This window comes from Anarhichas minor, unplaced genomic scaffold, assembly GCF_050575085.1.
Source record: "Anarhichas minor isolate MPS153535 unplaced genomic scaffold, ASM5057508v1 ptg000030l, whole genome shotgun sequence".
Taxonomy (NCBI): Eukaryota; Metazoa; Chordata; class Actinopteri; order Perciformes; family Anarhichadidae; genus Anarhichas; species Anarhichas minor.
The window spans coordinates 1233390-1245350 of NW_027466476.1; the positions used below are offsets into that span (position 1 = coordinate 1233390).

An 11961-nucleotide genomic window follows, 5' to 3' on the forward strand; every position below is an offset into this window, starting at 1 on the left:
ATAGAATACAGAAAAAACGCAGCAGAAGATATTGAGTCAGAGAGGAGGGTGGTCATTTCATACAAAAGCTAACGTGGTGGTGCCTCCCTCTCTTTAAGATGTTTCTCTCCTCTCTCTTATTCGCTCTCTCACTCTCCCTCTCTCTCTCTCTCGCTCGGCAAGGAGATATGTGCAGTGCCCATCTGGTATTATCTGAAGCCCCAAAGTCCTTGTCAGTCCAGTGCTCAATGGAGAAATAGAGCAAACACCACACCACACTACACTACACTACACTACACAGAGAGAGAGAGAGAGAGAGAGAGAGAGAGAGAGAGAGAGAGAGAGGGAGAGAAATCTATAAATCCAGATTAGTTTTAGTGCTTGCCGATCTAATCTTCTGAGTCAACAGAGCAATGCAGACAAGGCTCAGTGTCAGAGGCCACTTTAATGAACAGTCACTCATTTCGCCCCCATACTGCTAAAGCCTCATTCTTCAGCACTCTGTGTGGTTTTACTAAACTTTTGAATCATTAATTAAATCCAGGATCAAGTTAGGAAACTTTTAGTGAAACTCTCAAAGCCTGAAAGATTTTTAAAGGCTTGAGTAAAGAATATTATAATTATATTCATCACATTTCTACCTTTAGAAAAAAGACCCACTCACTAAACTAATTCTAAACATGCCAATATTAGCTTGTAAAAGACAAGCACGAGCCATAAGGCTCCTGCAATTTTGATGACGTGATTTCCCTCTGGCCATGAAGGCAGACTTTGGATCAGTTGTATCTAAAAGCTCCTGGCTACTGAGTGTTTGACGCAGCTTGTGTTTCCAGGTTGTCCTAAAATCCGGGGCTCAGCCCTCAGCTGAGTGGATGGAACCAGTGAGGTGAAATAGTGGACGGTACAGCTAATGGGTCCACCTCCTCCATTTTCTCCCTGCGTCTTTGAAATGAGCCCCCAACTGAGAAGGCGTCACACTAACACACAAGTGCTACAAAAACTGACGTACGCACACACACACACACGCACGCACACACGCACACACACTGAACGCTTGCCTGCAATAGTGTGTATGAAAACAAAATCCCTTGACATAAATTCTGCATTAGCCGTTAAAAAGCTCGATGTTGCTGTAGCAACATAGACATAGTGTAATTACCGTCTTGCGGGGTCAGTGTAATAAAGCTAGACTCACAGCCCACTGGCCCCGGGGCCCCTGGTAATGGTTTTTATGGCTACCATTATTGCCACACCGCTACACCAGGAAACGCGTACGAGGATAGGCTTCACCTTAAAGCCCAGCGCTCCTGCCGTCAGAAAAAAAGAGCTTCAAAGCCACAGTTCAAAGACAGGCTGTAACAGGGGTTTCAGATCATCGGATGTCTATTCAAACATGTCTACATTTGCATAAATGAGAATATCTACATTTACATGAAAGAGACGGGACATCCTTCTATAGGGTTTTCTCACTAGGTTTGGAAACAGGTTTGAGGAGAACCAGGAGTAAACACAGACTGGATGACACCTGACTGCTTGCTACTCGTGATATATTGATATTTTCGGCATACTAAAAATACCAGGGCTTCTAACAACACACTACGGAGGAGGCAAGCTACCTTATCTGACTTAAAGAAATAAAGAATAGTCTAGAGCTCAGGTTTTAAAACAGCTAAGCGTGGCTGTGTTGCCGGTAGAGATCTCATAGTAAAGCTTTGTTCGTGACATCAACACACTGCACCAAAATCTACTGAAAGGAGTGAGGGATCAGAAATACTAAAACTTATCATTTCTTTCTGCATACAAAACAGTTGTAATCTAATGTGCACTGTTTAATGGAAGCTGTTTTAGTTGGGGCATGACTGGGCATTTCTGAAACGTTTCCGTCCGTGTCTCTCTCTCCACTTCTGTTCCTCTCCTCCTCTGTCTGAGTGAGGATAAATTAGCGGAAGGAATTCAGAGCAAGGCTGCTTAGACGAGGGTTTAAAAAAGCTTTGATCAGGACCCATGCCAGTAATCTGACAAATCCATAAGGGGAGCACCTCAAATCACGTGTTTTTGTAAGAGACCATGCATTGCTTGGCCAAGTCACCGTGCCCTCTGTTTATAAATATGTGTTTACTCCATGCTAACTGGTGATAATGAACACGAGTGAACATCACGCACCTTCTGGTCATATCGGGTGTGATCATTTGGTTTCTTCTAAATGTTCATTATTTCTCTCTGTGTGTGTGTGTGTGTGTGTGTGTGTGTGTGTGTGTGTGTGTGTGTGTGTGTGTGTGTCATCCAACCAGCTGTGGAATAGATAAGAAACCCACACTAGTTTTTAATCCTGCACTCCAGGTAGAGCGGATTTCTTTCACTTTGCGCGATAATGTGTGCAAATAAGTGATTTCACTTCTATAGCCCCTGCCACTCTGATTCAGTGCCCTGGCCTGGAAGGCAAGGAGCACAGTGTGGACAAAGCTAACTTAAGGACGATAGCACACTGCAGTCAGAGTGGTATAGTGGAAAAACAGCTTCTCAATTGAATTCATTAGACACTCACAGTGGTCTCTTACAGTTCGCTTCAACAAATGATCCAAAAGCCTTGCAGAGAGAAAGGATTATAGAGCTGTCATAATACCTCTCCCTCTCAGAAAGAGATGGGGGTTGAATGGATCTGCAGATTAGTAAAATGAAGACGGAGAAAAAATGAAACGGAGAGAAAGAAGAGAGCAATAAATAAAAGCCAATTTAAATCTAGAATGTTGATGGTCACATATGTTCCCATGCATATGTTCTTGTCTGCGTGGCATTGTCAAGACTACAAGAAAAGAATGCGGGATGTGGGATTTCATCTACAAACACGTGTCAGCTCCTTTCTTCTATTTTTAGACATTTAGGGCAGACAGTGCAGGCAAATTCACAAATAGTTCAGTGGAACTTGGCAGGTTCTGGCATCAGAGAGTCAACTTGAGTCAAACTGCAGCGATGGTGATGAGCGGTGGTCAGGATACACCTTCCATCAGGCAGTCCATGTTTACACACACATAATCACACACACAGACACACATAGACACACACACACAAACACACACACACACACAGACACATAAAATATCTATCAGGCCAACTCGCATGGCAACAAAAGTTTGCCATGCGACCTTATCAAACCCGGTCCTATTGCTCCCCTTTTCCTTTTCATTGCCAGAGAACAAAAAGTTCACCATCCACATCATCTCTCTGAATTGTATCTAGGTAGGAGATCTCCTTAGTTAGGCTTCAACAAAACAAGTGTTTGTGTGTGTGAGAGATAGAGAGAAAGAGATAGATAAAATGTACCACTTTCATTTGTAACACCTAACACCCTTCGACGTCTCAAAATTAAACCTGCCTACTCAAAGCTCTAACAGTTAAAGCTCCATCTGTATCACTCACTCGCTCTCCTCTGTCTCACTCTCACGCGCACACACACACACACACACACACACACACACACACACACACACACACACACACACACACACAATCACATACAAATAAGTTCTTTCATCCTCCCAAAAGATGCTTTGTCTCCTCAGCACGTTCTCCCACTATCTAACACCTCCCACCACGTTCACTGCTTTAGCAAACTCAACATGATACTTGGTGCTGTTTCCAAGCTACTGTTGCTACGGATGTCAGTCAACACCCTCCACACACACACACGCACACACACACACACACACACACACACACACACACACACACACGCACACACCATCACTGCCATTAAATAACCAGCTTATTTGTACTAACGGTCTGCCACTGAAACGCGTGTTAAGCAGATTAAAATGTTGAGGACTTGGCTGTGTTGGCATGCCAGCAGCACAGCCTCAGGTTTGTTATGACTCAGCCCCACCGAGAGTGAAATGAAAGTCTCAGGAGTGGCGTGACAGTTACGGAAAGAGACCACTTACGACTACTGATACTATTGCCTTTAAATGAAAGAAAAATGACTTTTTGACATTCTGGCTTCTTTTATTTCTCCTGCTTGTACTCCCTGGTTTACATGCTGCTGTGGTTACAGGGCACTTGATGTGTTTACACATCTGTCTCTGTCCATCTACCACCCACTACCCTAGAGCCAGATGACTCTCTCATCTGTTTGCTTCCCTTTGCTACTTAATTTATCTTTAATTAGTATGAGGTGTAATTACGACGGGCTAATGATTTACAGAAGGCTGTGGGTAGCGTTGGCGCTGTTGATTATGTACTACAATCAAGAATGCCTTTAAGAAAATGATGCGTATGTGTATTTAACAATATGAGTATTTAAAAATAACTCATACATTTCATGGTCTTATTTAGTAGTTATAATTGACAGATACAGAGGATAATGTAAGTGTTTTTGGCCCTGATCCCAATCTGAGTCCTTTAATGTTGCCAATCCAGAGTCAGATCCAATACCTTATATATATATATATATATATATATATATATATATATATATATATATATATAGGAGCAAACGATATGCAATGCTGATGATTAAATATGTATCCGACACTTTGAAAAAGCAGGTGTTGTCTTTTGACTTTGGCACACCTTATTCTACATGAGCTACTTCCTGTTAAGCTGATCATCTTAAATCATTGATATGACAAGACGTATCTGTTGAATCTTCAAAAACACTTATTATTTAACAGCTGTTTTACAAACTAGAGGTTCCTCCCTCACAAATAATCTTTGGCTGAGTACAGACACACAAACCCGACGTGGCGTCTACCGTCATCATGAGACAAGCAAGTCATTGTCGTGTGTTACAGCGGTGCTATGCAGCAATCTGTGGGGACACTTTTATGGAGATGGATAAAACAATTGGTAGAGATGGATTTCATTTAACTTTACAGCCACTTCATTATTTATGAATGAGAATAGCTTCCCCGTCTAAGTAACAAATTCTAACTGCAGGATGGAGAATGATGTACCGTTAATCTCTAAATAAGAAGGCATAAATTCATAATTGTCTTTTCATAAGTTATAATAGTTTACGGCCCAGAAAGGGAGAAATCAATACTTGCTTAAGTACATGAGATGTAAGGATTGCAGTTTTATTCGCAGGACATTTACATTCTGATTAATAGCAGTTGATAGATGAAATATTTCATCAATGATGAAGAAAATGTTAATTATATTCTCTAAAATATGAACATAGCAGAGAGCAGATCAGAGACGACAGCTGAGACACGCTGAGCTCTTTTACAAGGAACGGCGGCTTCTTATTTCAGAAGCTAAAAGTTTAGTTATGTTTCCTTTGTCAAGGTTTTGCCCCGAAATGTTCCGAGATATTTCTTGCAGTGACATTACTGGAAACGTTTATAATCGCTAAAAGCAATCTCACCAATCGAATGTATAGTATAAGAAGCAACATAGCCTTCAGGGACTAGCAGAGCTGGAATTGTCCATGCTGGTGCGGGTCTCTGAGTTGCAGACTCATTCAGGTTGGTGGCGGGTGGAGGAGACACATGCAGATTTGGATGACTCACTTGCACAAACTGACACCTACACCTTAGTGAACAAACACTTTGTCCATAGATAAGAAGAATCACTGCCCATGATTTATGTGAGACGTACAAAAAAAGAAATAATAATAAAAATGTACAGCATGAATCGACCATCAATGGATGCTGATTGTCAGGGTGATTTTCAGCTTAATTTTACTCCGATGAAAGTAAGAATGCTGCTAGCGGGCCCAGTGAAAATGTAAGCGAGTTTAGCCAGAAAGATAAGAAAAAAGCATGTTTGTTAGGAAACCAGAATACTTGAAAGCACAACACAACACATTTCTTTTTTAAGTTTTTCTGAGACAATAACAGTGTAAGTAGAATTCAAGCAAATGCCATTAACCAGACCATCTGTGGAGTCCATCTTTCTTCACACTTGGTTTTACACTACCTTTCAGTTGTTAGGCACATCACCCACGTATACATCGGTAAATTAGCTATTGTTAGCCTTCCTATCTAACACAATTTCTTGGTCATGTTAGAAACATACGTGTGTGCTCAATGGTCTTTAATAATGAGTCGTTCACAGCAGGACCCGCAAGGGGGAACCAGAAGCTCTGTGTCAACATAGCAGCAAGAATTAAGTAGTAAAATATATTTTGTATGACCTCCATAACTTTATACTTGATATTTAGGGAAGTGATCTGTTGATGTTAGATCATATTTACACTAAGTTACTTTACTATTTACACCATGAGTGGAGGCCACTGTGTGCCTTTGTTGATGATGAGACATATTCATCATGAGATGTATTTATCATAACATGCTCTGCACTCGCTGAGGATCTCTGCTCTGTACGAGAGCATCTGGAAGTGTTGCTTGAGTAAGTATTTCATAAAGTTCATCTTTATCGCACTGGGGTGTTTCTCCTCATCTCTTTAATATTGTCAGTGTTTGGGACTGTCCTTGTTTTGTCCACTGTGAACACAACGTCGGAGCTACAGCCTTGCTTGTTGCACACGCATGCTTCAACCTGCTGGTCGGCACATTTCTTTGAAGATACTTGACTGATTGCAGCAAACTGAACCCACAAAAGTAAATAGACGCAAATGGCCTATTCTGGTAGCGGGAACAAAAAAAAACACTTAAATAACTCAAACTCTTCTAAACTTGAATTCTACAAACTGTTATATTCTATGCTGCACCACCAGGAATGATGCAAGGCAGACAGGATATAACAATTAGCACAATAATAGTATTCATCCTGAGTCCTGACAGCTACAGATGCCCTATCTCTGAGCTCTCCTTGATAACAACTGAGTTAGCAGGTCAACCTCTCTTGTTAAGTTACTTAAGAGACTGTATGTTTATGCTTTTTACGTGTCTTCATGACTAAATAAAAAAGACAAGGCCAAGACAGTGTCTCCCTCCACAATCACACCGAAATCAGTAGACAAGGCACTCACCTTGGAACAACACTACATGCTGCAACACCTCAACTGACCCGAGGACTGCACGACACCGCCTGTCTACACCTGTCAATGAATCGCTGAACGTGTTGACAGACAGGAAGCTCTTCCCACTGATCTCCCTCTTCCAGCAGGGACACACTGATGCTTTGCTGCATCTGAGGTTGTATAGTCGTATAATAGCTATGTTTGGTTTTTTTTTGGCACTGCATGTTTTAGCATACTAATGAACTTGATCTCACGGCCATGATCAAATGGGTTGAATTCAAGCTTTGCAGTGGGCGAGACATTTTCCAGGCACCCAACAGAGCTCTGAACCTGATCTGATCTGTTAAAACGTTGCCATTTGGATGATTGTGCTAACAAGCGGCTAAAGAACAAACGCCAGACGTCCTACTACAACCCACAGAAAACACTTTTAAATGTGGGAGCCACTGATCATTCTTCTAAAAGCATCCCTTTTCAAAAAAATAACACAAATTGCTGAACCATGCACCGTTTCCACAGTAACCGCCAAAACTCTTTGCTTCTTTCAGAGCTCATGAGGTAATATCACACTTGGGTTCATTGTAATGACAAGCCAATACAAGCATTTACACATTTCCCGGTGTGCTTCCCCTGGGTACAGGAGATACCAAAAGAACAAATGGAATTTTCAATAAAAAAAACAAACCTGCTCTTTTTCTTGCAATGCAGCGGTGAAGAATCAACAGTAATTCGTGCCCTTATTACAGAAGAATGCATATGTGTAACGTGCATGAAGAGAGATCAGAGGTCAGGTGGCGAGCTTGTTACGTTTGCAGTGTAATTATAATATATATTGTTATGGTGACAGAGTAACAAAGTGTCACGTTTAACCTGTAATAACTGATGTTTTTGGATATGTTCACATCGTCTCATTTGACACATTATCACTAAAATACAGATTTTAGCCGCTTCAGCGAACGTTTAACACACATGTTGTGGGACATTATAACCGATGCAAAGACGAAATGTCAAGTGGGCACATTTAAGTAGTTAGATAGATGCATAAGTTCAATTCAGAAGCAATATTGTTTAGTCACTCAGAACAACATCAATAGACAAAGCAAGGTAGTTCAGATGAAAGCGTGATAAATAAGCACTGTTTTGATAACTTATTTATACTGACACCGATATTGTGACATGAGCGGAGCCACAGGCTTTACTCAAAGCCTTCTTAGCTTTGGAACTACTCTTCTCTGTGAGTTTTTCCGTTAAAATCAATATTTAACTTTGAATTGGTTATTCGTTTTTCTTAACATGAGAGACACAACATATAGTGACAAACACAGTGAGCACCAATGGGCCTAATCAGAGCGACTAAAGACCACTGAGGAAATGCACTGCACTGTAAAAAGATTTATGTTTTGTTTTTGTAATGTGAGACCAGTGAAGATTCGCACCTCTACAGTCAAACACACAAAACCTACGCAAACAGACATGCTGACGCAATTTATACCTGAAGAATATTTTCGTCTGAAGGGACTGGAGACTTCTCTAGCTACAGCGTACAGAGCAGAAGGCCTCTGTGATCCACAGATGCCTCGATGAACTGCAGGGCATTCACGTGAGAATTAAGACAGACACGTTACACAAACTGACACACAAGCGTCGTCATTCACCGGATCTCTAGAGACGTTCATAGACTCACGCATACGAAGAAGAGAGGGTCCAGGTGGAAAACACCAGACGGTAGGTGTGCAAAGACTACTACTACTAACGAATACTGCAAAAAATGTACAACAGTCGGATCAATGGCTTCATTGTCTCAAAATCACAGATCCAAAACAAATGGAATTGTGAAATTTGTCATAACCTCTCAAAAATATAAAGCAACAACTTTGTCTCCACCACCGCCTCCACTTTACTTTGAATCATTCACAACAAATCCAACACAGGAGAAAACGTCAGACTCCAGAACTTTGTAAAGGAAATCACAACATAACAGTCGCAGTGTGCAAAACATGTCATGCAAACATATACTGGTGGCACCACCCAACTTGACTTTGATGTTAGAAAGTGGCAGTAACAGTATGTATCCCTCTGTGGATACTGCTCTATGTATTACTGCCGATAGACATTTTTCATTTCAGCATGTCACAGTGGGAAGAGCACAGGGTTAATCTCTAATATTAATAAGCAGCAACTGCAGTTTATTTAGGCGTTTCAGATTCTGGGTTCTGTTATTGTGCACTATTGGCTCATTGGAACGGCTTACTGAGAACTTATGCAGCTGAGCCTTCGTAATTGTTTTTTTCGTTGCACGTGTTCTTTGCCTGCTGTGATCACATTATAACCTCAGTCCGTTCACACAGGTGTACAGACCAGAGCCTTTTACAGTATTTACCAATTCTGCCAGTAAAAACCCAACAACTTCTAATATTTGATTATTTGTTTGTCTTGCAAAGTAACTAAATGCAATTAGATTTATCACAGAGGAATAGATTCACACTCTGACAGAATCATACAGACTCTTCTGTCTCGGCCTCTAATCCTCCTCGGCCTTCGCTCATTCAGCACTATCACGGAGAATTGGATTCTCAAAGCGCCTGTGTAGTAATTATCTCACTCACTGTCTCTTCCAATTGTTATCCTTCACTCTCTGTTGCACTCATTCAAGTCAAGTCATACACAGCAACACTCATTCAGTAACACACACACACACACACACACACACACACACACACACACACGGCTATTACAACTGACTAATGATTCAAAGTGTCTCGTGATTTGAGACTAGCAGAGGTGTTGTGGTAGTATCACTCTGCTGTTCATATCCAAGCAACACAAATCCCAGAGGATCAAGCTTAGCTTCTCTTTGTGAACACAGACACACACACACACACACACACACAAAGATGAATGCAGCTCGAGAAGCAGACTGGAGCACAGACACTAGCACTACTTTTATAAAATACGATGATTACGTTTTTAAAAAATCCACGTCTGCATTTTTATAAGCCATATTAACATCTGTGACACAACTGTCTGACAGCCCACTTCCTCAAAGTAAGAATTTAAAAAACACATCCTCTGATATTTTTATAGCAGTATATGTGTGCAATACCAAATAGCACTGGTTACTGGGGCATAACTGAAAAAACAGAAGTGGATCTCGTATCCCCAACCGTGCATATCTCTGTCTCCCACACATCTCCCGGCTCAGATATCTCTGCCAAATATCACCCCACAGATTGGCTAAGCATGATAGTCCGTGAGCACCATGCTAGCAATGAGCATTAGTTATTCTGACCTCGATCCGTAAACACCAGAGAAGTTCCACATTTCAAAAATAGATGGGAACCGGATCCATCAGATCCACATGGAGAATTTTTTTCCCCACCAGCCTGACAGATGCTGCCAAAAGACATAAAGTCTACATCGATTGTGAAGCACTGCGAGCACCCCGGCACCTTGACGCAGGTGCAGGAGACAAGAAAGATGGGAATGGAGTCAAGTAACAAAAGAGAATAGGAACAGATATCAAGACAGAGTCTGGGAGTATGTGTGCAACCAGTTTCCAAAATAAGTAATCCCACTCTCACAATATCCCACTGTTTTTTTTTACAGCAAATCTTAAAACCTAATTTAACAAATACTGACAGCTGTACCGTGTCTTGAGGTATATCATTTACGAGTTTGATAAGTGGAATGTTTTTCTTCCAGTCGTTCAAGGTTGTCCTCAAACTACTACACAACAATAGTACTACACATGTGACACACCAGCTTCAATGGAGCATTTAGTTAAAGTAATGTATAGCCTTCCAGCTGTCAGTTGTTCTGTTGATATTCAATTCATTTTTACTCGACTGATATTTCTGTGACTATAACAATCCTCAAAAGTTGATTGATTAGCGATGCTGGCTTGCTAATCATCATCACGCCCTCTTTTTATAAATACTGTGGCAGGATTTTAGCTGATCCCCGAGCATCTATAAAGATGGCAATATCGAAGCTAATCAAACCCTGTTCACATTGTGCATTGAATTATGAAATAATAAAACAGACGGTTGTTTTTACAAATCATCTCATCTTTGGTTCACACAGCAGAGTTATTTCATTGGAATCATTATCACATGCTACAGTTGTGCCTTTAAATTATGCAACAGCTTAAATGGTGAAGAATCTAATATGTTTATGTTGTAAAGTTTAGGACATATAATACTAACTACAAAATACAATATTGTGTTCTGACTGCAGTACCTGGTTTCCAAGGTAACAGGAGGTGGGAAACTGTTGAAAGCTGAAAACAACTGCACAGGAGCAAAAACAGCTTCTTACTTTGGGTCATCACTCAAGTGGCAACACAGAATGACTCGTTTAATTCTTAATAACCTAACTGGCAAATCAACCAACGTGTTAGTCTTCTAAATGTCTCTACTCCATTCACCTCCTAATCCCTCGCTGCTGCTTAACTCCCTCCCAGGCAAAGTGCTATCTTGTCAGCAGCCTTTCCTGTCCCATTTACCCCCCAGAACCCTGGTCATTGATTTATCTTTAGGGGACATGTCGAGGGGGGCCAGTTTATCCTCAAAACATCTTACCGGTGGCTGCTGAGAGTTGAGCACCCCCCTCTTGGTGGAGCCCCCTCTGGAGCTGAGCCTCTTCCACGACTCTGAGAAGCGCCCCCTGGTGGTGGGGCGCCCCGGCCCAGATGTCCCGGACGCAACAGATGAATCATCCCGGGTGGAAAACGGACGATCCCTGCGCAACTCCCTCCGCTCACTCCACTTCTTCTTGGAAGCCATGGGTGTTAAAAATGTGGTCAGAAAGATGTGGGAAGTGAGGCACCCACGCTAAGTCGAGGAAGCTGGTCTTTAATCAAACTGGTGCCACAGGTGGCATCTTCAATTCATGCTCAACTCTGCTGCCTCCTGAAGCTTGATTCACTCAGTCTCTGTGTCTCTCTTCTTTCTTTCAGTCTTCTTCCTCACTTTAAAAGATGATGCAAGAAAAAAGTCCAACTCCTTTCTCCCTATTTCTTTTACTTTTTCCCTCTTCTGATCTTTTGATCAAAGGAACGG

At 41.5% G+C, this 11961-nt stretch overlaps 1 protein-coding gene across 3 annotated transcripts in view; it reads right to left on the reverse strand.

The window, feature by feature from the left end:
* Positions 1 to 11685, reverse strand: part of trpm3 (transient receptor potential cation channel, subfamily M, member 3) — a 120347-nt gene extending 108662 nt beyond the window's left edge. For all 3 annotated transcript variants that reach the window (XM_076104417.1, XM_076104415.1, XM_076104414.1), the window contains exon 1: positions 11482 to 11685. In XM_076104417.1, coding sequence (XP_075960532.1) covers positions 11482 to 11685 — 204 coding nt within the window. The remainder of the gene's footprint in view (positions 1 to 11481) is intronic.
* Positions 11686 to 11961: the final 276 nt, after the last annotated feature.